Source organism: Drosophila erecta, unplaced genomic scaffold (genome assembly GCF_003286155.1).
Source record: "Drosophila erecta strain 14021-0224.00,06,07 unplaced genomic scaffold, DereRS2 tig00000126-arrow-pilon, whole genome shotgun sequence".
NCBI classification, from domain to species: Eukaryota; Metazoa; Arthropoda; class Insecta; order Diptera; family Drosophilidae; genus Drosophila; species Drosophila erecta.
Genome location: NW_020825209.1, coordinates 15251995 through 15278264, shown reverse-complemented (window position 1 = coordinate 15278264; position 26270 = coordinate 15251995). Strand labels below are relative to the sequence as shown.

General features: G+C 42.8%; 3 protein-coding genes and 2 non-coding genes across 7 annotated transcripts; 3 read left to right on the top strand and 2 right to left on the bottom strand.

The window, feature by feature from the left end:
• Window positions 1-308: 308 nt before the first annotated feature.
• Window positions 309-2260, bottom strand: LOC6549931 (26S proteasome regulatory subunit 8). Its single transcript, XM_001978643.3, has 3 exons — window positions 2065-2260; window positions 1858-2002; window positions 309-1428 (listed from the first exon to the last, which is right to left on the bottom strand). The coding sequence occupies exons 1-3, from the start codon at window positions 2080-2082 to the stop codon at window positions 374-376; spliced, it is 1218 nt and encodes a 405-aa protein (XP_001978679.1). The 5' UTR covers window positions 2083-2260; the 3' UTR covers window positions 309-373.
• Window positions 455-10026, top strand: LOC6549930 (ATP-binding cassette sub-family A member 3). Its single transcript, XM_001978642.3, has 14 exons — window positions 455-636; window positions 2780-3054; window positions 3218-3803; window positions 3869-4012; window positions 4079-4835; window positions 5227-5711; window positions 5812-6091; window positions 6240-6750; window positions 7090-7775; window positions 7911-8049; window positions 8108-8290; window positions 8693-9352; window positions 9417-9482; window positions 9654-10026. The coding sequence occupies exons 2-14, from the start codon at window positions 2837-2839 to the stop codon at window positions 9904-9906; spliced, it is 4968 nt and encodes a 1655-aa protein (XP_001978678.2). The 5' UTR covers window positions 455-636; window positions 2780-2836; the 3' UTR covers window positions 9907-10026.
• An 886-nt stretch (window positions 10027-10912) lies between these two features.
• Window positions 10913-26130, top strand: LOC6549927 (ATP-binding cassette sub-family A member 3). 3 transcript variants are annotated; one of them, XM_026981842.1, is made up of 14 exons: window positions 10913-11331; window positions 11948-12159; window positions 18379-18665; window positions 19272-19337; window positions 19903-20491; window positions 20563-21987; window positions 22051-22387; window positions 22453-22823; window positions 22883-23735; window positions 23959-24109; window positions 24170-24346; window positions 24437-25210; window positions 25282-25470; window positions 25861-26130. In XM_026981842.1, exons 3-14 carry the CDS (start codon window positions 18454-18456, stop codon window positions 25913-25915), a joined length of 5199 nt encoding a protein of 1732 aa, XP_026837643.1. In that variant the 5' UTR covers window positions 10913-11331; window positions 11948-12159; window positions 18379-18453; the 3' UTR covers window positions 25916-26130. The 3 variants fall into 3 exon arrangements, with proteins under 3 accessions (XP_026837643.1, XP_015010571.1, XP_001978677.2); XM_015155085.2 differs by having other exon boundaries at window positions 25282-25907; XM_001978641.3 differs by lacking the exons at window positions 10913-11331; window positions 11948-12159; window positions 19272-19337 and having other exon boundaries at window positions 18384-18665.
• On the bottom strand, window positions 12869-12976 carry Trnay-gua. The gene is made up of 2 exons: window positions 12940-12976; window positions 12869-12904 (listed from the first exon to the last, which is right to left on the bottom strand). It is a non-coding gene; the product is annotated as a tRNA-Tyr (tRNA).
• Window positions 13144-13238, top strand: Trnay-gua. The gene is made up of 2 exons: window positions 13144-13180; window positions 13203-13238. It is a non-coding gene; the product is annotated as a tRNA-Tyr (tRNA).
• Window positions 26131-26270: the final 140 nt, after the last annotated feature.

Sequence of the window (26270 nt, the reverse complement as noted above, 5' to 3'; positions counted from 1 at the left end):
ATTTTGAATGTAATTTCCTCTACAATTATCTAATGGATTGGAATTTTAGGAAATCTTTTCATTCGGACCTGATTTGTGTACATACATACATATATCGCAAGCATTACAAGCGTCATGCTCTGAAAAAGAAAGAGATGGATAGCAAATTTGTTGTTATTATGATTAAGCAGCCTGATGAAAACACTCTTAGATGTACTTTTTCTAGAGCTCCAACTATAATATGATAATCTATTGAATTCTTGAAATATCATTGCTCAGGAAATCAGACCATATTGAATAAGGAGTAATTCCAATGACACAAGAATGAATTTGTTACTAACTGATGTATTTATTGACGATGAAATAAGGTTCGTTTGTAGTGGCCGATCAACGCCTACTTCCACAGCTTCTTGATAGACATGTTCTTCTCCGAGTCCTTCTGCATCACCTTGGCCACGGCCATCTCGAAATCCTCCTGGGTGACATGGACACGGCGCTCGCGAAGCGCATACATGCCTGCCTCCGTGCAAACGCCCTTGACTTCCGCACCCGATGCACCTGGCATTAGCTCGGCGATCTTGCGTAGATTAATGCCACGCGTGAGGTTCATCTTACGGGAGTGAATCTTCAAGATGTCCAGACGCGCCTCCTCGTTTGGTGGCGGGAACTCGATCTTGCGATCAATGCGGCCAGGACGCAGCAGAGCGGGATCCAGGATGTCAATGCGATTAGTGGCCATGATCACCTTGATGTTCTTGGTGGCCTCAAAGCCATCCAGCTGGTTGAGTAGCTCCAGCATAGTACGCTGCACCTCGGAATCGCCGCCGGATCCCGACTCAATACGCGAGGAGCCAATGGAATCGATTTCGTCCATAAAAATAATGGAAGGCGCATGTTCGCGGGCCATTACGAATAGTTCTCGCACCATGCGCGAACCCTCACCGATGAATTTCTGGACCAGCTCCGAGCCAGAGACACGAATGAAGGTGCACTCGGTGTGATGGGCAACGGCCCTGGCCAGTAAAGTCTTTCCTGTACCCGGAGGCCCATAAAGAAGCACTCCCTTCGGCTGCGCAATACCCAAAGCATCGAACAGCTCTGGATGCTTTACGGGCAACTCAATTACCTCCTTGATCTCCTTAATCTGTTTGTCCAGGCCGCCAACCATTTCATATGTAGAATCAGGTACTTTTTCGACCATCATAAGCGAGACCAGCGGATCCACCTTATTGGGCAGAATCTTGTGCAGCGTATAGCTCTCATTGCGCAGGGCCACACGGCAATTGGGAGTAACGTCGTTGATATCGATGTTTTTGTCCAGATCGACGACGAACTTGCCCTCGGGATGCACCTTGACCAGCACCTTCTTCTTGTCCATGGGTTTCACAACCTCGCCCACATAGCTACCCTGTTCCTGGAGCAGCTGCAGCTCCTCCCGGAGCATGCGAACTGCAAAAGACGTGCTTATTAGGATTGGTTTCTTAAATGTAAAGCCCAAAAACAAGACTTATCTTTCGGTTCTCAATGGTAAAATGCTATGATGATAAAATCTCAAATAAGAAAGTAAATTCTTGGTCCTCCGTAAAATGTGGTTTGAATTTACCTTGGCATAAAGAGCCTTAAATGTGTGTAAGTCCCTTTATCGTGATTGTGGATTATACCGAGATTTCAGAGTTATGTATTATGTATATGTATGTCCTACAGCTAACAGTTCAAAGAAGCTGGGTTCGGTAAAATGGAATTTTTGAAAGTTGGAATCGTTTGCCCATGTTTGCCCACCAATTAGTTTTTTTTTGCCCACGTCCAGTTTTGAAGATATGAAATTTAGCTAACCAACAAAGGAAATAACCTATAATGGGCATCCAGTAAGAAATTTACCTTTAGCATTGAGCTCATTGCGCTGGGCCTGCAGACGTCTTAGATTCTGGTGCTTCTCAGCCACAACCAGCTGCAGTTCCTCGATCTTTTGGATGTAGTAAGACCGGAATCCCTCGCCTTTTTGGTAGGCCGACTCGATTTCCATCTGCGAAAACATCAGCATTGGTTTTCCACGGTGGAAAAGCTAGGGGATTCAAATGCACATACCCGATTCGTCACCGTCATTTTGTTTGCCTACGCGTGCTTACAGATTAATTTGTTATTATTCGTCGTCCTTCCTTCGCAATGCAAAAACGTTTATTTGTTGGGTTTTAGTATGGCTCGGTTTTTGTATGACTCGGCATTTGCTTTTGGAGATGGAACATGCCCTAAATCGGACTGCAGCTTGCTACCGATGTCACAGAGTAATCGGAATCGATAAAATGGATAGGTGGGAAACCTAGCTAAGGTTTTTTAAATTGAAATTTAATTGCTTAAAAAAGCAGCTTAAAAGTACATTAAAAAATTCTAAATATATGTAACAGGCGATATCCGTGTTGTAGACGCTTTAGCGAGTATGGGGTATCTGATAGTCGAATCTCTATAGAGTTACTTGTTTTTATTTGCATATCACCAACACAAATTTAAAAGTAATTGAGAATAATCGCTGCTATTGAAAAATCAGGAGTATGTAATGTACTTTTTATTAATTGTGAATAGTAAATGTGAATTAAAGACCTTGTTAATCAAAAACAAAGTTGAATATCAGTCAACATTATCATTCAACGTGTAAAAAAATTGAGTATCAAAGGGAACGGAATTGATCAAAATGTGCTTTGAGAACAAAGTACTGATATATTTTAAATCAAAACAAAAATTATATTCAAAATCCCCTGCCGAAACTCGAACCTCCAACATTTTAACTTTACATTTTGTGCGAGAGTGCAGATCTCACAGCCAATTTCCTGTTGTCTGTTAAATTCCTATTTTAAAGTCTAAAATGCCGGCCACCAAGGGACTCCTGTTCAAGCGCTACATCCGGATCGAGTTAAACTTGTGGCAACGGACGCTCTTCGAGATCATCACCCTGGTGGTAATGGTCCTTGTGATCTTTCTAAATCCCATCGCCCACTCCAAGAAACTACTTTACACGACCACCGAGAATGAAGACGAACAGAGCATCGTATCCCACAAGCTGCAGGACATAAATATATTGTCGTAAGTGCAAGGTCTTCAAATGGGTTTACCTATCCGAAATATGAACGCATGGCATCGTCATTTTGAAAGTACCTTTTAATGTAGTGCCATCTAAAGCTGGTAGCCCCATACCAAGGGTCTCAACTTTATGCTCATACCACCATGGTTATATTACTTTCCGCAGACGCATGACGGACTCAAAGCGGGAGAAACCCAAGTACATTCTAGCCTTCACGCCCGAAACGGCGTTTACAACGGACGTGGTCAACAAAGTGGCCAAAACGCTGGAACTGAGCTCAACCTTGGGCTACGATAGCGAGTCCGAAATGCAAAATCAGTTCGACGAGCGGACTACCCTGGCGGGCATTGTTTTCAATAACCTCCATGATGAGGGCACTCCGCTGATGCTATCCATCTCGATACGATTCCCCAGCCAGTTCCGCACAATCACACCGTTCCTCACTGAAGATCGCCTGTGGATAACCCGCTGCTCGGGTCGCATTAATCCCGTGCGGGATCGGGCCAAACATGATAAGCAACAAGATATATACATTCGCGAGGGTTTCCTGCAGCTGCAGCATCAGGTCTTTGTCGAATGGTACCACCGTTTGCGCACAGACGTGATCACCACCTATACCGAACCCCATGTCGAGGTCTTCAACATCCTAATGCAGGCCGCAGACGAGCCGTGCTCCGTGATGAGTGTCGCCCAGCTGCCCACATTCTTGTATAACTTTATATACCTTCTGCCCTTCCTGAATATCATCAGAGTGAGTACGCCCACACCTAAGCACTGCAACATCAAATATTAGAAAGCCCTCTGGCCATTTCTCAGAACGTGGCTGCCCAGGTGGAGGATGGAGTGATGGTGCATCAGTGGCACTACGGCTACTCCTTTGGCATGCAGTGGGGCATTAAGTTTTTGGTGCTTTTTCTCAAAATGTCCATTTTGGGTGCCATATATACAGTAATGTTGTTAGTGAGTTCTTGTCACTTTACCGTACTTACCTACATAGTACCATACTAATTGAAACAATATATTTAGGCTTTTTGGGGATTTGGGGGACGAGAAGGGGAGTTTTCCGGCATTGGAACGATAGCCTTCGTCTGCTTCATCATACTGTACACCGTGGAGATCATTATCACGGGAATGGTGGTGGCCAAACTGTTTGCCAATCCCACAAATGCGGTTCTTTTCGCCTTGATGGTCTGGCTGTTCATGTACGCGGCTTTCTGCATTATACTGGAACGCTACTGGGACATCCACAAGTACTACGTGTTCTTCATCCTGGTGGCTTTCTTCAACTGCCAGATGCACTTCAGCATGAGCTTGTTCAGGAACTGCATCGAGGAACCGGATATGGTGAACACTATTGATTTCGTCCTGATCTTCACATCGGCCATAAGTTCGGCCTTGATTTACCTTCTGATTCTATTGGCGATTCAGTGGCGCATGCCGGGCACCTTTCTCAGTCGGCGGGTAGTGAACAATAGGCCCCGGAAGCAGCAGGACTCGGACGCCACCGTTGTGTATTTGGGCAAGGCTCCGAGTTTCCAGAACTTTGAGTTCGGCGATGTGGGCAGTGTGGAGTTCATGCGATTGCGTCATGTCAGCACTTCGCATCACGAAACGGAGCGGAAGATCCTGAAGAATATATCCATGCGAATCTATCGTGGGGAGGTGTATGTGATCCTCGGCCACATTGGCTCCGGTAAACTTACACTTCTGAGGATTTTGGCCGGGCTCAAGTTCCCGCTGCGCGGCAGTATATTCGTTATGGGCAAAATTTTTGTGCCCCGTGGTAAGTTGGTTGATCCTGAACAGTAAAAGGGTACATGTGATGCGTTAATACGTAATTAAGAGGTAATTACCGATCCTATACATTGTACATATTCTTAATCAGGATCAATAGCCAAGTTAATCTGGCCATGTCCCTCTGTCCGCATCTCTGTCCGTTCGTATAAACGTTCCTCGCAGTGGAAGTTGGCCACGCCCACTAGAACGCCCCTCACCCACCAATCGAAACCCACTAAAAGTTCATTGAAATGAGACTTCTCCGTCTGCATGCCTAAGCACACAATTCCTGCTGCATATCTCCAACATTCTCGCACTTCCATCAGCTGAGTCGAGGGTATCCAATAGTCGCGGCACGCTGTCGTCATACTCATACTCATAAAAAGAAATTCATCTAGGCGAAGCCCGTCGCATGCTGGACTTCCGTTTCGATGAGCATGGGCTCAACAAGCACTTGACCGTGGAACAGACCATCGACTACCATGTGCGTCTTAAGCTGTCGCCCAGCGATTCCGACCGCTACGAAATCGAGAGGCGCAAGTGGTTGGCCATACTGGATCAGCACGTCGAGAGTCGGAGGGTCCGGGTCGAAAAGCTGAGTGCGGGCGCCATGAAACTGGTGGCGCTGTGCTGCTGCTTGGCCGGAAATACGCCCATCATTATAATGGAGGAGCCGACCGCAAGCCTGACGGGACGGGAGGCGCAGATGTTTTGGTCTATTGTCCATGCGGAGAAGGAAAATCGCGCCTTTATCATATCCACTTACAATGTTGGCGAAGCGGAGCACGTCGCAGATCGCATCGGTATCCTCAGCATGGGCGTCCTGGAGGCCAGTGGGACGCCCTTCTTTTTGCGAGCCAAGTTCAGCAGCAGTGTGGATCTGGTATTTATGAACCGCTTTTATACGATTTTATACGAACAGATCTATAACTGATGTGATTTCAAATATTTCTTCTCAAACTTGTATCGGTATCATTTTCAAGGTCATTATCAAGAAGCCACATGTGCCTGATCAGCCCATCACTGACTACATAAACCAGGTTATTCCGAACATCGAGCCGGAAAATGAGATCGGTGATACGCTGACTTACAAGCTGCCTGTGATATACCGTCCAAGGCTGCAGAAACTACTGATTCACCTGGAGATCGATAGCAAGATGCTGGGCATTGAGAATGTAAAAGTGGTGGGTGCGGAACTCTCCGACATTTACATGACACTGGTCACCTCGTTTCGACTGCAGCAGCAGATGATTCCGGATGTCAGTACGTATAAAGCCATCACACCTGGGGAAATACCTAATATACTTTGGTAATTTGGTAAATTTATATTTAGCCAGCTGGGGGAGGGGAACTATTCTGTAACTTAAAATAAGTGCTACAGATTGAATATAAATGCCACCCAATTCTGCAGCGCAAACTTTCAAATACCAGGTGGTTTCCAAGACGCAACTGACCATACAACGCATGCGGGCCATGTTCTACAAGAAGATGATCAACACGGCGCCTAATGTCTGGCCCATTATCATGATCTTCACCAGTTTCATTTTGGTTGCCATCATTGCCCGCTTGTCCGTGCTGCTCGATATGCCGAAAGAGCGCCAGAACTCGATTCACATCGGTTTCAAGGACCAAGAGGACGTGATCAAAAACATGCCAAGACTGCAGGACTGCGGGTACATCGACATCCGGTCAGCGGTGAAAGCTAACAAGAAGAGAAGCGTCGATGTCTCCCGAACTTTTAATGATCAATCCTTTGTTTGTGAAAAAGGTAGCTATCGGAACGATCTTAAAAAGAAGAACGAGCTGAGCAGTTTTGGGGCAGTGGAGGCGGACGGGGACCAGCACCTAAACGGCTATATAAGCCAGGATATATTTCACTCGGCTCCCATGATGCTCAATTTGCTGCAAAATGTCATGCTTAGGTGAGAGTTTGCATTATATTAAAGAATACTAGATTTGTTGAAGAGTATACAGCAGGTATACAAGGGAGCTCTCCAACCCTATAAAGTATATATACCATCGATTAGGATCACCCTTGTGCGTTTGTCCGTCCGTCAATTTGTCCGTATGAATGGCGTGATTTCTGGAACTATGCGAGCTAGAGAGGAGGAGATTCTAGTGACGCACACTACCACCCTCAACCTTTCTGGTTGCATATTTCAGTCGTTCTAGTATATACATAGTTCTATTAGCTGAGTTATGGGTTTCTAATTGGCGATGTACACGACTAAATCGACCACTGTGCTTTTTATTATTTTTAGACTTGCATATCCCGAGGATAAGGATATAGTTGTCCTGGTGGAGAACCATCCGCTGCCCACACAGCTGTCCCGTAAGATCAATGTGCTGGACAACAAGATCGCGCACATCCATGTGCCCTTGGTTGTCGGCTGCATCATACCGCTGACCGTGTCCGTTTTCGTCATCCCCCTGGTGGAGGAGGAGATATGCGATGTTCGATTCCTGCAGCACATGGCCGGACTTGGGTTGAAGGTCTTCTGGGGCATCAATCTGTTTTGGGACTGGTTCACCTTCTTCGTCTACTCGATCATCATTGTGGTTATCATGAGCTTGATGGGCATCGGTGGCTTTGGTTTCCACGAGAATGCTATCCTGGTGCTTCTATTGACCATCTTCGGACTGGCGGCCCTGCCACTCACCTACCTGGTGTCCATGTACGTGAACAAGTCGATTATCCGGGCATTTCTCGTTTCCGTACTCCTGCAGGGAGTGTCTGGATTGGTAGTATATATCATCTACTGGGACGTCGCGAACAGCAATAAGATCTTCTTCTACGCCGCCTGCATGTCGCCCGGATTTTCGCTCCTGGACGGAATCAGCAATGTGTACGCCCAGTATCTGGAGCAGGCAATCTGCAAGGACAAGTGCGAGGCGCTCGACACCTGCACGAAGGAGAACATGGACGAGGAGGTGCCGAATTGCAAATGTGAGTCTCCCGTCTGGATATTCCATCATTTACCCTCCATTTTAGTTATCATTTTTAATTTATTTAAAAATGCTTTTTAATATTAATACTAATATTTATTACTCATTTTATTATTTAATTTTTGGTTTTATCTAGTTGACACTTTGTTCAAGTGGGCTTCACCGGGGATTTTGCCGCCCATGGTGTACATGGTAGTGTCCGCTTTAATATTCTTAATGCTGATTTTCTGGATTGAGTTGCATCGCAGGGAGAAGAAGTTCCATACCTCCAGAGAGTGAGTTTGTAATATATGGAAAGGCTTCCTCCTATAAAAAAGGACGATTCTCCGACAGTCTTAGTAATATGAGAACCGCCACGTATCCCTTCGACGATGGTGATGTGGCGGACGTGAAGCAAAAGATCGCCGAAGCGGATAACGCCAAGGCCAAGCAGTCCGTCTTCTTAGTGGATCAGGTGGAGGCCAGAGTCCCAGCTGCTGGCAAAAGGGTACACACTGTCTCCTTTGCCCTGAACAAGTGAGTGTGGAGTAGTCCCCTATATACATAAGAAAGAAAGCCCCATTAAGGATCACTAGCCAAGTCGATTTGCCCATGTCCGTCTGCCCGATTGTCCGTTTGTCTGTCCGTCCGTATAAGCGACAAGATCCCAGGAACTATAAGACCTAGAAGGCTGCGATTAGGCATGAGATTCCAGTGGCTCTAAGCAGTTTGTTTCAAAACGTTCCCACGCTCACTACATTATTAATGTTATTAAAATTAATAACATTAATATCCATCTACTTATTGTTGGTATCGCGCCATTAGAAAGTTATTTACTTATATGTTAATTTTTTTCGAAAAAAAGATTAGTGAGATTAGTCTTGTTTTTCCCTAAGCTCGAACTTTTTACTTATTCACCACTATTGTGTGTTTTTTTAGATACATGAGTATGGGCATCTTTGGGCCTCGCAACTCTGGCAAAAGTCACTTGATGAGGCAGCTGGTGGGCCAGGATGGATTCGCCTTTGGCGAGATCTACGTGCGTGGTCTGGACTTCAAGTTTGATCTGGAAAGCATCCACACCTACATGGGCTACTCCCCGCAGCACCAAGGACTCCTACGCGACTTGACACCCCGAGAGCACATCCGGCTGTTGTGCATGATCCGTGGTGTTCCCGAGGCTAAGATCGGGGAAAAGATGCATGATCTTTGTCTCATGCTCAACATGACCGGGTGGATGCACCGAAAGTGCAGTTTGCTGACGGCGGAGAAGAAGCAGAAGTTAAAAATCGCCATGGCACTGGTGGCCTACAACAAGATCGTCGTTCTGGACGAGCCCACTTGCGGCATGCCGGCAACTACCAGGCGGGAAATCTGGAATATCCTTCGGTATATCCGATACTGCGGCAAGACGATCATTTTTGCCACCAACGATGAACTCGAGTGCAAGATCCTTGCCGACTTTATTATCCTGTTTCAGGACAGCGAGATGCTGGCCATCGGTAGTCTGCAGTATCTGCGATACAAGTACAGCCATGGATTCTATCTTGAGATTCGGCTCATCCGCGATGGATCCACCCTCGCCGAATCGGAGGAGAAGTGGGTTTAACAGGGCTATGTCCTCTGGTTCATCGTTCAATAATCACTCTTTTCTCTCCTTCAGTTTGCGTAAGGATGTTGAAAATTTGGCCAAGTTCGTCAACTTCCTGCACAACAGATCCGAGCTAGTGTAAGTCTTTGCCCGCAGCCATATAAATTTATTTTGGATATAATTTAATCTTCACTTGTTATCGTTTAAATAGGGTTCACTTTTACTGGATCAATACTTGATTTTTTCTTAAATAATTTGTTTTTTCATAATAACTTATTTCTTATGATGTGTTTCTTATATGTGTTTCAGAGGTCGACTTAACAATTGGTTCAAGTTCTACGTGCCCGTTGGCCACATCGTTTACTCATTTCTATATGGCTCCATGGAGAAGAACAAGTCGCGTCTAAACATCAGTGACTACTGCATCTACCAGGCGGACATGATCAGTGTGGTAGCCCAGGTGCAGGAGACACGGGCCCAGTTGAAGCACCATCTCGTCCAGACGGAGGGCCCCCTCCCCCTGGAAACTGCGGGCCCCAACTGGGGCAGGGAAAGGAAGTAATTCCGATCAGTTATAGGGGAAGCCGTGCCGTTCTATACCACGCTATGCCACGCATGTTCTATAAACCGTACCATAAAATGTTTCTAAGCAGTGTTGAAATGTAAAATTTATTACATTTTCAACAATGATTTAAAATGTTTTTAAGGGGGGTGGCTAACTAACTCAACCAAATCTGAAGTATACCTCATATCTCTCTGTAATTCATATGTATGTATGTATGCTCGTTGACGCTTTGGCCAAGTCATTCGGAGGTCAATGTCTGGCCTCGGTTGTCCAGACGAAGGCCGTAGAAAATGTGGGATTTCCCGCTTTTAACAAATGAGAACTTTGAGGGTTCCACACGTGTGGTTTTGCATAATTAATAATAATCCCTGGGGAAGTTTACAGGTTCTGGGAAGTTCTGCACGTGCACGCATTCATTTTTCATTTGTGTGCCCAATAGAAATCATCGTTCCACTGACACATTTTGGACTAGAAATTGATAATTGATGAATAGGTAGTTTAGCAGCAGGTGTCATTTTGTACTACTATAAGCTGTCAATGACATTAGAAGTTTTTTGCAAAAATGCACTTTAAAAATAATTGAGCGGATTTAAGTAGATTTGAAACTAATTTCAAAAAAGATTTTAAGACTTATCACTAAGCGCGCAACAGCTATCGATAGACGAATAATCGATGGTCATATTTTTGTCGTTAGAATATTGCTCGCTCTCACTTTCAATGCCAGCTGACGTAACAGTTGTAATTCGCTCTCTTTGTTACCCTAGTGCGGCGCACATTTTGGCTTTAAAAAAGCTGCTTTCAAAGGTCTAGAGAAACTTTAGAAGTAAATCAACAGTTGCTCCTATTTTCGTGGTGCTTAACTTACATTAGTGGAAACAAATAAGCATGAATATTGTATATTTTGAAAAGATTTTGTTAGCCCGCTTACAATATGTTGATAAATGCCATTAGACAAATTCTACCGCAAAGAAAACAATAGCTGGAATCTGAATGCTCAGCACTGCTTTGCGCTCTGCGCGCTCATTGATGTTATTGCCGCCTAACCGTTCGTTTCTATTCATTTTGCTTGGCATCTCCGGCGACATTAGAAGTACTACAATTCTTTTATCATTTTTTTCTCGTGCGTTTCTGTGTGTGTGTCGGCAACAGCTGTTCAGTCCCAAAAACAAAAATTAAGCGAAACTATTGATATAAAACCAAATCAAATAGAAGTGCGTACGGTGTTGCCATAATTGATTAACCTATGAACTTCTGGGCAGCTCAATGACGCAGCAAAAGATAAAAACTATTAACAGCCCTAAATTCATACAACGCACTTATGTATAATATACATTTGTTGTTTGTGTATTGCATTGTTTGTGCGGAATAATCATTAGGCGGCGTACAGTGGGCGAAATCGGAGTTATTGCAGCAGAGTCGCCGGTTCGTAGTTGTTGCTGTTGTCGCATGTGAAAAGTTGTTTTTCGAATATTTTGGCCAAAACGCACGCACACACTTGCACGGTTCTATGAGAGGCGCCAAAGTTGTCTGTATAACGGTGCATACACACATTTTTCCCGGGCGTTAAGTGTTGCATGCGCATCCTCAAGTGATGCAGTGACATTTACAGTTAGAGCGCACCGCCATTGAACTTTGACCGTTAATTCCCAGGGCTGGTAAATGCGATCGCAAGGGTTTTGAAGTTCATAACACCCTTAACGGCGAAACCCATGCACAAGATAAGCAAATAACTACATACATTTCTTGAGGTTTTATGCTTACCCATAACTTGGTTTTTAAATATACATACATATATAGATATACATTTACATTGTATATATTGTATATATGTGCAAATACTGTGCAAAATATTCGAAATTAACCAAAGTGGCTTAAGAGTTTTTGTTTTAAAATAGTTTACGAATCCCGATTCAGGGCTTAATTTAGTTCGATGAACTAATGCAGTGCTGTGCAGCCCTGTTATTCTAATAAATGCGTTATAGTATACGCAATTGATATAGTATACGCAAATAATTAATTATTAATATACCAATTTTAGTGACTGCAAATACAACTGCATAAAGGGCAACGCGTCAGCCTAAATAATTAATTGCAATTGCAGCAATTTGATTGACAATCCATTATGCAGTAATGACCAATGTAGTACTAATTTTTATGACTAAGTGGGCCCGCACTTAATCGCAAGAACAACAAACTGTGCAAAACAAACAGAGTTGCAATTTCAATTATCGCCTGCAAAACGTACAAGGGGTAAGTGCAAGAATAATTGAACATTATTTAATTTTTTATGGGTGGTTCCATGTTATTAAAAAGTGTATAACGATCATTGGGGGATATACATGTTCTGATTTCCGATTGGTCGACTGAATGAACATATCTGATACTAAACCCATATACCGTATACTCTTTACTTAAAAATCAAAAACGAGGGTATTCGTTATTCTTATCTGGATTTTGAGAGCATGATCTTGCAATGAGATTGCTAATATGACTAATAGGCCCAACCTTACATATGTTTGTTTTACGATAAGTAAGCTTTATCAGTTTCTAAACTTTCTAGTCTAACAGACCCCTGGGAAGTGAATGGGTAGCGTGGGTAGGCACGATAATGCCACTATTATCACCTCACCTCCAAGAGAAATGCTAAATTAGCCGATAAATTGGCCAATCAGTTGGCGATAGTACAGTGCTGCTTCTTTTATGTGCGTCACATGTCAAAATGTTAGGCGTCGCCATCAACGACAATCGATGATTCATTGCTCCATATTAGTCAGCAAGTGCGAGAGGTCCTCGTGATGAATGGAGCTCTTACTGCTTTCGATACATTCTGCGAAACAATCCATATCAACATTCCGCATCGTATTGCTATTGGGTGCCTTCGAGTCCAATACTTTATGGTTCAAGATCACCCTGGGCAAACCATGGCATTTCGAAACGGGTTGGGGCCAAAAAAAAACTATCCTTCGAGCCGGATTTGAACCAGCGACCTATGGATCTCTGCTTTGCATTCTGCATTCAATTTGGAACCGTCTACAGTCCACCGCTCTACCAACTGAGCTATCGAAGGTTATGTCAAAATCTCTGCCCCCGTCGACACTGCTTAATTTTAAATTTCTCTATAATATATGTATGCCAGCTATGCGCATCTCATAGCTTACCTTTCACTTTTACTAGTTCGTGTGGCTTCGTTTTTCGTAGCTCTAGTTTAGCTGCTCAGCCGCAGCGCCCATCGCCCCTTCGATAGCTCAGTTGGTAGAGCGGTGGACTGTAGATGGTTAATCACAACGGCAGGGATCCATAGGTCGCTGGTTCAAATCCGGCTCGAAGGATTTTTTTCTACATTCATTTTATTTTTTGCACTAAAGACATATAACCAGTAAATATATCATAGAGCTGCCATGGAAACATTCGCCATTGAAGTGAAAGATATACAAATTAATTAAATTAAATTAAATATTCGAATATTCTAGTCCTGACTGTTTTTTCGATATTAAAATTTCTTCCTTGCCCTTCCACTATCTGAGTAAAGTATCTAATAGTCGAGGAACTTTGTGGGTAAATAGTATTTGAATGCAACCCCTCACAAGTAGATTTATATCATATTTTTTACCATTCGTGAGAACCTTAAGTATCTGGCCATTCGTTACAGAACGCGTACAGTTTACTCCAAACTTTTTGGCCCAAAGCATGCAGAAACTCTTGAGCAGCAATATAATATTCGATTTTAGTTCTAAATTTATCGTTCAAATTGATTTGCGATAAGACCTAGGCGAAGAGCAGGGTTCGTGAAAATTTATCCGTATATGTATAGTCAAAGATTTGAGCAACACGGTATTTAAGAATTTTGCCAAATAGCTGATCTGTCCAAACGCAATAGTCAAGGGTTAACTTCGTCACCATCTTAACATGACAACTCAAACTTCACATAAGCCAGATAAGCAATTAACCATAACTAACTTGAATCATAAAATTTTATACTTTAGTGGCGGGCGTATGTCAGAAAAGTAATAATATTCGACAAAAAATAGGGCTCACACATAATGACAACAGCCACGCGTCCGTTATGAGTCAACTCAAAGGCTGAATAAGTGAAAAAGAATTAGAAGTTTTAAGGGTTTTTGAATTAGTCATAACTTGTCGCTGTTTTTATCGAGTAATTAAATAAACCTTGTAATTGGCCAATATTAAAAGTAATGCCATCGAATTGCGAGTAATCCAATAGTATTAGGTTCCCTTCCGATATTGGGGCTTTATACATTCCTTATGTATTGGGGATACATCACAAAATCGAACGCGGACATATGTCTGTACCGAAAAAGAGTTTGAGCTTATCATTTTTTAGCCGACCAAATGAATAAATGCTATTTGTTTTATGGATTTCCTTCTATGGAACAGGGCTAGATTGCGCTCTATTGATAAAAAAGGATGATTGGCTCGCGTTGCGATTCAGTTCGAAAAAGTCCGCTCGCCGATACGGTCGAGTGTTCGGTGGAGTCCGCGAGTTCTCGATTTACCAATTTGCCGAGTTCTCGAGCTCAAGTTCCCGCCTATCCATTCAGACCGATTGTTTTTTTTATTTGTTCTTGTGCCGCGGCTGTGTGACAATCTTTATTTGGCAAAACTACGGGTAAGTGCCGGTGCTTGGCAGGTGCAAATGCCACACCCATCGCCTACGGCCCAATCCGCCTTCGGATTATCATATCGCTAGTATGTACCTGTCGCTAGTCACCTGCTGGATTTATGCCGCTATATCTCTGTTTATTCCTGTTCCACACGGGTTTGTGCATTAGTGCCTCTTCTGACGGATAAGCTGGTGACGGATAAGATTGACCAAAAGCCAATCGATTGTGCAGTTAAGCAAGCATTCAGCTAAATAATTTGAAATCGATACATATTGTTATCTCAAAAAAAGTTTTTGGGTACTCAAATTGAATTGAATTGGATATGAGTCGGAACTGGCTGGATCGGACCACCATATCATATAGCTGTCATAGGAATAATTGAAACTAAGTGTAAATAAATCTACCTTCCCTGTTTTTGCTCATAAAGGGATCTAATTTGGCATACGGCAGGTTTTTGACAATATACATTTTCGGTTTTAATTTGGTCCAAATCGGTCGACCACCAAGAAATCCCTATTTCGATGTTTTTGTTCTTTTTGGTATAACTACGTTTTTATTTTTAAATTTATAATATGCATTTATATTTATGTAATCTTCTATACTGCTTACTTATATTGTTCATTGTCGTGTTATTATATAAAACCAAGATAGAATGCCATAGTCGAGTTCCCCGACTATCAGATACCCGTCACTCAGCTAGTGGATAAAACACTTAAAAATTTTGTGAAAGTGTGAGCGTGACAGTTTTGCGCCGTTTGTGGGCTTAGGAGTGGGCGTGGCAAAAAGTATTTTGGCAAATCTGTAGAAATTTACAAAATATATAAAAAAGTGAAAAATATCAACCTTTTTCAAAATTGTGGGCGTGACAGTTTTGGGCGGTTTGTGAGCGTGGCAACATTTGGAAACAAACTTGCACTGCGTCTATGTCTCTGGAAGCTGCGTGCCAAATCTCAATATTCTAGCTTTTGTTGTTCCTAAGATCGAGGCGTTCATACGGACATGTGCGTCTGCACATGGCCAGATCGACTCGGATATTGATCCTGATCAAGAATATATATACTTTATATGGTCGGAAAAGTTTCCTTCTGCCTGTTACATACTTTTCAACGAATCTAGTATACCCTTTTACTCTACGAGTAACGGGTATAATTACCGCGTAAAAGGGCACGTATTTCTGGTTCATTTTTTGTGACGTTTTCTTTTTTTTTTCAAAAAATAATTGTGTAAAAGATGCAGTTTGTGTACATTTATTTCTAATCTAAATAGCAAACATATGTCTACCAAAAATTTTAATCAAAACCGTGACATATCTTTTTGCAGTATTTATTAACTAAAACATCTGTTTTAGAAGAAATTCCTCGGTAGCTTTCACCTTATCGTATTTTGTGTACATTAAACTTTAATTTTATGTGAATCATCCTTAGATCAGCAAGTTTTTTTAATTGACGACCAAACACTTCATGTTTATCAGAACCAGACATACGAGTAGATTCCATTTTAATTTTAGTTCCAGTTGGTAGCTGGCAGCTGCCAATAAATCTGATTTTAACAGAGTCATTGTTACTAACCGAGTTATACATGCATACATATGTATGTATGTACTCTCATATTTTAAACAAAGCAGACTTTTTGGACTAACGATCTTTAATTTTAGACACACAGGGTATCAGGCCATAGAAAGATTAAAATACCAGACATTTTGAGTGCATTTGATAATGCAAACTGAAATAGAGTAATAAATGTGTATTTCAGGGTTAATAAAGTACGTATGTATATGTATGTATGTATTTATGGTAGGTAACTAAAGGGATCGAAGGTTGTTAGAGTAAAACAAGATAGAATGTTCGAGATCACCGACTATCAGATACCCGTTACTCAGCTAGTGGAAGTGCAAACGAGAAATTTCAAAATTTTCTGAAATATCGGTAAAAAGTGGGAAAAAAATAATAAAATAAAAAAAATTTTAAAAATGTGGGCGTAAGATTTTTGGGCGGTTTGTGGGCTTTAGAGTGGGCGCGTCAAAAAGTTTTTTGGCAAATCTATAGAAAATTATAAGATATATAATATAAAAAAGTGAAAAAATATCAAAACATAATATATTTCAAAATTATGAGCGTGACAGATTTGGTTTGTGGCCGTGGCAAAAAGTATTTTTGGTAAATCTGTAGAAATTTACAAGATATACATATTCAAAAGTGAAGAAATATCTAAACATTTTTCAAAATTGTGAGCTTGACAGTTTTTTGCGGTTTGTGGCCGTTAGAGTGGACGTGACAACATTTGGAAATAAACTTGCGCTGCGCCTATGTCTCTGCTTAAGACATGCATGCTTAATCTCCATATTCTAGCTTTTGTAGTTCCTGAGATCGAGGCGATCATACGGACAGACGGACGGACAGACGAACATGGCCAGATCGACTCGGCTATTTATCCTGATCAAGAATATACATATATACTTTATATGGTCGAACACGTTTCCTTCTGCCTGTTACATACTTTTCAACGAATCTAACAACAAGAGAGAATGCGATAGTCGGGTGCCGAGGCTATGGGATACCCATTGCTCAGCTAATGGGTGTGCAAGAGAAATGGTCATATGAAAACAGTAAACAATAACAATAACAATATTTGGGACCTAGATGAAAATTGGTAAGTTAAACAAAATGCCATTTACATTAGGATACATTAGGAATGGCCGTTAAAGGCGTTTGTGGGCGTTGTATTGGGCGTAGAACAGTTTTGACAAACAAACTTGCGCTTGTACGGTTCTCATGAACTCGACGATCATACGGACGAACACACGAATGGACTTGGCACTATACTGAGCAAGAATATAAATACCTTATCGGGTCCGTCCATCAGTTACATACTTTCAACGAATCTAGTATACTTTTTTAATATACGAGTATCGGGTATAATTTTAAAACTAATTATCCGTATATACCGTTTACTCGGTTTTCATAGTTTTAGGTACATGTTATGAGCACACTTAAATTATAATAGGTCTATAAAAACACTGCTAGCTTCGGAATTTCTAGGAATGTCAATGTTCTGGTGTGGCTGACCGCGAAATAACAATGGTTTTACAAGGGTTATGATTTATTTCGGTACATGTGTTTTTTTTAGCTTTGAGAGGGCGGGCACAGCCATATCAGTCTAACATCAGCGGCGATGATTAGATAGCTATACTACACATAGAACGCATAGATCGATAGAGCACTTGACATTCAACAATCTATTGTTGTTCAATTACTACAATGATTAACACTCTTGAGTGGCATTTAGTTCCGTAAACATAAAAATATTATTACCGTTTGTTTGTTTAGATAAAAATTATTTAATAACGTTTGTAAAAAAAAGAAGAGACAACGATATAGTCGAGTTCCCCGAATATCAGTTACCCATTACTCAGCTAGTGGAAGTGCGAACAAGAATTTTTCCCATTTTTCCGGCATATTGATAGAACTAGGGAAAGAAATAATTAAATGAAAAAAATACAACATTTTTCAAACGTATGGGCGTGATTGTTTGGGTGGAAACAAACTTGTCTCTGGAAGCTGCAAGCTTAAACTCTCTTATATCTTTTATAGTTCTTGTGATCGAGACGTTCATACGAACAAACAGACGGACCAACGGACGGACATGGCCAGTTCGACTCGTCTATTGATCCTGATCAAGAAAATATATACTTTATATGGCCAGAAACGCTTTCTTCTACCTGATACATACTTTTAGACCCCTTTACTCTACGAGTAACGGGTATAAAATATCTCCTACCCAAAAATTGTACATTATTATTACGTTCAACGTCAAGGTTTAAAAAAAATATATATTTCTTTTTCTACAGATGCATATATTTTAACAAATTTTAATGTTAAGGTAAACTATAAAAAACCAAAAGCCAATCGAACAAATCTGCAAAATGGCAAAAGTCACGAACTGGGATAAGTTTGTGCTGCTTTTGTGGAAGAACTGGACCCTCCAATGGAACCACAAGTGGCAGATGGCTATCGAGCTGGTGCTACCGGCGATATTCTCCCTGCTCCTCGTTTTAGTCCGCACCTTGGTGGATACGGAGGAAAAAGGAGATCGGTACTTTAACGCGCAGAATTTAACAGATCTCAGTCTGCTGGAGTGAGTTTTTACCATGATATCTGGATATCTGTGCTTCTTGTCCTGGCATTTCATTTTTTTTATTTCATTGTATACATTTTCAGAGATTTATTTATTTCTCACATAAAATGAATTAGCCTAAGTGCTTTATGCAATTGATTAAATGTTATTGTCTTTTTTACAGTATTTATTAAATTGATTTATTTGAGTTGCGCAAATGTCAATTTATGTTTTTATGTCAGTTCGACTATAAGATGTTTTATGTTATATGTATATAACACTTAAATTTACTATAGCTTTACAATTTGCGATTGGCCAAGTTACATGTTTTACTTGTCTAAGTACTTTAACTTGCATTTCATAATTCTTATTATTAATCTAATCACTTTAATTTAATTTGCATTTCATAATTCGTATTATTTTTTGTATAATTTGTGTTGCTAGTTTGCAACTGCATTACGCCAACAAAACAGATCTTAATAGTAATGCTTAATTTCCTATCTTTATTGGCTTCTATGCGAATTTATACTTTTGCTTACGGCTGTTCAAGGCAATCACCCCTTTAGATTTTTCCATATCCAATATATGTAAATGTTTTTTGTCTTGTTCTGGCCACAAAACCTGAAGACATTCGTTGCATAGATCGTCCTACCTTGGCAAGCTCATAGCGCTGATTGCACCCAATCGACGGAGGTAAACAAATCCAAAATGAAACCGAACACAAATCAAAGTTTAACCAACTTAACCTTAACCGGCCATCCTAACAAATGCTAATAACAAAATGCAACAATTCGGATTGTTTCACGTGCACGTTTAAAACAAAAATAACCTAATACACAAAACATAGTTACAAGTTTAATAAGAATGTATTAATGTCAAGTGAGTCGAGTCTTTAGTATAATGGGGTATTAAATAAAAATTATATTTTTTGAAGTTATGTATATTCAAGCTTTTGACCAATATGAGACTATTTTCTTCGAGTTCCTAATAACTTTTTAAAATAATCTTGTCATGCACTTAGACGCAAGCACTGCTTGCAGATATGTTTTATTTTGAATTTTAACACGAGACACACTTATATTGTTGCCAATTACCAGTTGCGATAACGGATTGATATAGTTATGATATTAAAGTGAAATCCTGGAATTGTAATAAAGCCTGCACTCCCATCTTAACAGTAATTCATTTAAATACTAACCATATATGTTTAATACGTACTCAAGACTCATATTAATGTCGGTTGATTTTCATGGCTTAGGGAGAAGGTCGGAATGCCAAAATTTGAGTACACTCTGTGCTACTCGCCCGCAAATCCTGTGCTGGAGAAACTGGTAAGAGAGGCGTGGAAGAGCCTCGGATTCAGCGAATTCTGCGAATCGAAGAATGCCGCCCAACTGGAGTTGGATACGGTTAGCAGGAACGCCTTTGCCGGCGTCCAGTTCGACGATGGCTGGGCGAATCTTACGGAGAATGACAACCTACCCGATGACTTCCATTTCGCACTGAGATTCCCAGCGGAGCTTCGAACGGCGACGATTGCCATAGCGAATACTTGGCTAACGATGCGGTTGTTTCCCACAATCGATCTGACTGGACCGCGAAACGAAGGAGACGATGATGGTGGCATTCCGCCGGGCTATTTGCGAGAGGGATTCCTGCCCCTGCAGCACAGCCTTTCAATGGCTTATTTAAGGCAAAAATCGGGTGAACAGGATCTGCCGCATGTGGTGATGCAACGTTATCCGTATCCCTCCTACATCTTTGATCCTCTCCTGGAGGGCATGTCCTCGATAATGTCGCTGATCATACTGTTGAGCTTTATTTATCCCTGCACGTACATCACCAAGGTAAGTGACAGTGCCGGGATTGTGGTTATTAAAAATACCTTCTCCACTCACGGCATTTCATTCACTTGCAGTACATCACCGCCGAGAAGGAGAAACAGCTCAAGGAGGTGATGAAGATCATGGGGCTGAGCAACTGGCTCCATTGGACCGCTTGGTTTGTTAAGTCCTTCATCATGCTGACCATATCGGCCATTCTGATTGCCATTTTGGTCAAAATCAATTGGTCTGAGGGCGTAGCCGTACTGACACATGCTAATTTTTCGGCTTTGGTCTTCTTTCTGATAATATACATCGTATCGAGCATCTGCTTCTGCTTCATGATGGCCACATTCTTTTCAAGAGCGAGCACTGCGGCCGCCGTTACGGGCTTAATTTGGTTCATCGCCTACATTCCGTATTCGTTTACCATTAATAAATACGACGACCTGAGTCTTTCCGCCAAGTTGAGCTGGAGCTTGATCTCAAACACGGCCATGGGCTTTGGTATCAAACTGATCCTGGGCTTCGAAGGAACAGGCGAGGGTCTGCAGTGGAGCAACTTCTTCACGCCGGTTTCCGTGGACGACACGTTGACTTTGGGAGCCGTGATGATCATGATGCTGGTATCGTGCGTAATTTACATGTGTATCTGCTTGTACGTTGAGCAAGTGATGCCGGGTAGTTTCGGAGTGCCTCGTCCCTGGAACTTTCCGTTCACCCGTGAGTTTTGGTGCGGCGAACGGGAGTACACGGGCGTGGAGGACATTCCCAATGGGCATATGGAGCAGCGGGATCCCAAGGCCTTCGAAACGGAACCGGAGGGCAAGCATATTGGCCTACAGATGCGACACCTCAAAAAGCGTTTTGGTGATAAAATGGTCGTAAAAGGCCTTTCGATGAATATGTTTGAGGATGAGATAACAGTTCTGCTTGGTCACAATGGAGCCGGCAAAACTACGACCATATCGATGCTGACGGGCATGTTTCCGCCAACGAGCGGGACAGCCATTATAAACGGCAGTGACATCCGCACCAATATCGAAGGAGCCCGTATGTCCCTGGGCATCTGTCCACAGCACAATGTCCTTTTCGATGAGATGAGTGTGTCGAATCACATTCGGTTTTTCAGCAGGATGAAGGGACTGCGCGGCAAGGCCGTAGAACAGGAGGTGGCCAAGTATCTGAAGATGATCGAGCTGGAGGACAAGGCGAATGTGGCCTCATCTAAACTGTCCGGCGGCATGAAACGCAAACTGTCCGTTTGTTGCGCCCTCTGCGGAGACACAAAGGTGGTGCTTTGCGATGAACCGAGCTCAGGAATGGATCCGTCGGCAAGGCGGCAGTTGTGGGATTTGCTGCAGCAGGAGAAGGTGGGGCGCACTCTGCTGCTGACTACTCACTTTATGGACGAGGCTGATGTGCTGGGCGATCGGATTGCCATCATGTGCGATGGTGAGCTGAAGTGCCAAGGAACCTCATTTTTCCTAAAGAAGCAATATGGATCGGGCTACCGATTGGTAAGTGGGGATCAACATTTATTTCAAGGCACATTTACTTATAAAACTTGTCAATCCGTTAAGATCTGTGTGAAACGAGATGACTGCGAGACAAATGAGGTGACAGCTCTTCTGAACAAGTACATTCCGGGCTTAAAGCCGGAGTGCGATATTGGCGCGGAACTGTCCTATCAACTGCCGGACAGCGCCTCTACCAAATTTGAGGAAATGTTTGGACAACTGGAGGAACAATCAGACGAACTGCATCTAAATGGCTATGGCGTGGGCATCACATCGATGGAGGAGGTGTTCATGAAGGTTGGCGCAGAAAAAGACAATGCCGGCAACATAAAGGACCAACATGAGGTTATGAACGGAGGCAGTGGATTCCGTGGCGAGGATGACAACGAATCTGTTCAGTGTAAGCAGTGTTTGAACTCGATCTGGGATCTTGGACTCTTGATAAGCTCAATTAACTGTTTGCAGCGGACGGCATCTTCTCGGAGAATCGACGACTGCTCCAGGGATTGCAGTTGCTATCAAACCAATGGAAGGCTATGCTGCTCAAAAAGCTCCTCTACACGTGGCGCAACAAGCTGCTACTGCTGATCCAAAACATTATGCCCGTCTTTTTCGTGGTTGTCACCATTTTGATTATAAAAACGCAGGGAACTTTCCAAGAATTAAAGCCGATTACGATTTCGTTGACTCAATATCCCCTGGCTGTAACCGTTTTAGATCGTTCTAATGTGAGAAACGATACTAGCAGCTATGAAATAGCTAATAAATACGAGAATTTGGCTCGATCCTATGGAAGTAATTATGGTCTGGAACTAACGGACGACAAGGCCTTTCAGGTAGGTTATCTTTATTTATCGTCTTTGCTCCTCCTTACGCATTATTATCATAATTTTAGGCTTACATCCTGGATCTGGGAAGAACGATCCAGGTGCGCATCAACTCGCGCTATTTGGTGGCCGCCACAATCAACGAGTCCACTATCACTGCCTGGCTGAACAACCAAGCGTTGCACACTGCTCCATTGACTGTGAACATGGTCCACAATGCCATTGCCCATAAGCTTTTTGGTCCATCGGTGAAGATCCAGGTGACAAATGCACCACTGCCTTACACGACCAGTACGTTGCTTTCTCAGCTGAGCACGGGCAATAATCTGGGCACCCAACTGGCCTCCAATCTGTGCTTCTGCATGTGCTTCGTGAGCTCAATATATATTCTGTTTCTGATCAAGGAGCGAGAGTCCAGAGCCAAGTTGCTGCAGTTTGTGGGCGGCGTGAAAGTTTGGACCTTCTGGTTGTCGCAATTCATCTGCGATTTCGCATCCTACATTGTGACGGCTCTGATCGTGGTGATTACGATTGTCTGTTTCCAGGAGCCCGGGCTATCCAGTTTCGGAGAACTGGGAAGATACTATTTACTGTTACTGCTCTTCGGAATCGCCGTGCTGCCCTTCATCTACATTATGTCGTTGTTCTTTAGTGAACCGGCCACAGGTTTTGCTAGGGTATCCATTGTTAATATCTTTTGTGGCATGGCCCTTTTCATTGTGGTCGTGGTGATGTCCTCGGAATTATTCGATACGAAGGATACTGCGGACATATTGGGCTGGATCTTCCGAATCTTTCCACACTTTTCGCTTGCCATGAGTTTGAATAAGCTCTACATTAACACAGCCACAAGGAATGCCTGCGCCAAGGCGGGAGCTCTTCCACCCATTCTGCTTTGCGAGTTGGTGCCACCATGCTGCAGTGAGTATTTGTCTTATCTTCCCCGTAACGAACCATTCTTAAGAAATCCTTGGATATACTTAAACTGGCTTACATAATCTTACTTCAGTGAGTTAGCTTAGGTAGAGCTGATAAGTTGTCGAAATATAAGAGATGCTTAAACATTTTAGGATGTTTTAAGGTCCTCATCAGACAAAGTAAAAAAAAAATCTTCCTAGCTATTAATTTATACCTCTAATTCCAGACATTAAGCCCTACTTCGCTTGGGAGGAGCCTGGTGTTCTGCCCGAGACTGTGTACATGACCGTCACCGGCGTCGTCTTCTTCCTCATCATTATTGTGCTTGAGTTCAGATTGATCAACGAATTGATGTTCAAAATCCGTCAACTGCTATCGTAAGTTACATATTGCCACTCCGGACTTATGTCCCGTCTAACGATGTGTATCTTATTTAGCAAACCTCCACCGCCACCACCGGAAGGTCAATTGGATGACGATGTTGCTAGCGAGCGGGAACGAATTCTGGAGATGTCCTCTAATGAGCTGGCCGCCAAGAATTTGGTGCTCGACCGGGTCACCAAGTATTACGGACAGTTTCTGGCTGTTAATCAGGTGTCGCTCTGCGTACAGGAGTATGTTAAATATGCTAAAATGCATTCTATATTATTATAATATGTATATATTTTTTAAGATTGTCTAACCATCGCTTTTCCCTTCCACAGAGTCGAATGTTTTGGGCTGTTGGGCGTGAACGGAGCAGGCAAAACGACCACATTTAAGATGATGACCGGCGACGAGCGCATTACCTCGGGATCCGCTTACGTCCAAGGTCTGAGCCTGGAGTCGAACATGAACAGCATTTACAAGATGATCGGTTACTGTCCGCAGTTCGATGCACTCTTAGATGATCTGACGGGTCGCGAGGTGCTCCGCATTTTCTGCATGTTACGCGGGGTCCAGGAGACTCGCATCCGCCAATTGTCCGAGGATCTAGCCAAGTCATTTGGCTTTATGAAGCACATCGATAAGCAAACTCACGCCTATAGTGGCGGAAATAAGCGCAAGCTAAGTACGGCCATTGCTGTGATCGGAGGTCCGTCCGTTATTTACCTAGATGAACCCACAACCGGCATGGATCCGGCGGCCAGGCGCCAGTTATGGAACATGGTGTGTAAAATCCGTGATTCGGGTAAATCTATTGTGCTCACATCCCACAGCATGGAGGAGTGTGAGGCACTCTGTACGCGACTGGCAATTATGGTGAACGGGGAATTCAAATGCATTGGCTCCACGCAGCATCTAAAGAACAAGTTCTCCAAGGGTCTTATACTCAAGATCAAGGTGCGCCGCGATCTGGAGGCGTTGCGTCAAGCGCGTTTAAGTGGCGGCTTTGCGCGAAATCCGGATGACCAGACCGTGTCCGCCCGAATGGCCCAGCAGGACATAGAGGCCGTCAAGGAGTTCGTGGAGCACGAGTATCCAAATTCTATTCTGCAGTGAGTTAAAGTTTTCATTTAGCGTTTTTCTTCATTGAGTGTATATTTCCATCTTTTCTTTTCTCTAAAAGGGAGGAGTACCAGGGCATCTTAACATTCTACATTCCACTGACTGGGGTGAAGTGGTCGCGCATCTTCGGCTTGATGGAGAGCAATCGCGACCAGCTGAATGTGGAAGACTACTCAGTCAGCCAAACAACGCTGGAGGAGATCTTTCTGGAGTTCGCCAAATACCAGCGCGAGGATACGCGCGCCAATCAGTGAGCTAGAACCCAACAAGACCTGACACCCAGTTGATAACACCACCTGGGCTTTAACGGGCTTCTTGCTTTCTGGCTTCTTTCCTACCTGTCGCTTCACATCGCATTGCCAGCACCTAAACAAAACGAGCACCGCAGCACCGCCAGAACATCCTATTTCTCATGCACAACAGCTCTCGGAGTAGTCATCTGTCATTTAATGATTTTTTGTTTGTAGTTTTAGCCAACACCCTAACCCTAATGTTACAAGCTAACTCAGCTGCATGCGCATATTCCTCAAGGAGCTAACAATCCTACTAACTAACGTCCGCCCCGAATGCAGAGCTGATGCTAACCGTGTTATGTCTGTTCTTTCTTTTTCCTTTTGAAATCTTTCCCTCCCATATCCAGCCGCCTCTCGGAATTGAGGAAGCTGTGCAAGTGCCTGCTAGCTAATGAGTTATAAACCAACTACCTGGACGGGTCCGTTGGGATCCGATCTTGACCTGATCTTACACTCACCAAAACAACGCCGATGCCTGTAAAGCTAACAAATAGTTTCTAAGCTCGACCTGACAATAGATAGCAGCGATTATGCCTTATTTCATTGTGATCATCTAGCGAAATTTACACCAAACGACGAGAGATCTTTAATTTGTATATGTATACATATATATGTATATGCTTATATATATATGCATATATAAACGCTTGATTTGCACGATAAATTCCCAAGATCTTTTAGTTTTGATTTATTCGCCCTCTAAAAGTATTGGCCAGATTTGGCCCGAAATTGTTCCCAGCGCCCAAAGGAAACCTTT

Bases quoted from the DNA above. Each gene is read 5' to 3' on its own strand.
- LOC6549931 (XM_001978643.3), bottom strand. The intron at 1,429-1,857 runs GTAAATTTCTTA...CGTCTTTTGCAG, and splicing joins CAATGAGCTCAATGCTAAAG to TTCGCATGCTCCGGGAGGAG.
- LOC6549930 (XM_001978642.3), top strand. From the start codon at position 2,837: ATGCCGGCCACCAAGGGACTCCTGTTCAAGCGCTACATCCGGATCGAG. The intron at 7,776-7,910 runs GTGAGTCTCCCG...GGTTTTATCTAG, and splicing joins GGAGGTGCCGAATTGCAAAT to TTGACACTTTGTTCAAGTGG. The intron at 8,050-8,107 runs GTGAGTTTGTAA...ATTCTCCGACAG, and splicing joins AAGTTCCATACCTCCAGAGA to TCTTAGTAATATGAGAACCG.
- LOC6549927 (XM_026981842.1), top strand. From the start codon at position 18,454: ATGGCAAAAGTCACGAACTGGGATAAGTTTGTGCTGCTTTTGTGGAAG. The intron at 23,736-23,958 runs GTGAGTATTTGT...CTCTAATTCCAG, and splicing joins GTTGGTGCCACCATGCTGCA to ACATTAAGCCCTACTTCGCT. The intron at 25,471-25,860 runs GTGAGCTAGAAC...TCCCATATCCAG, and splicing joins GAGGATACGCGCGCCAATCA to CCGCCTCTCGGAATTGAGGA.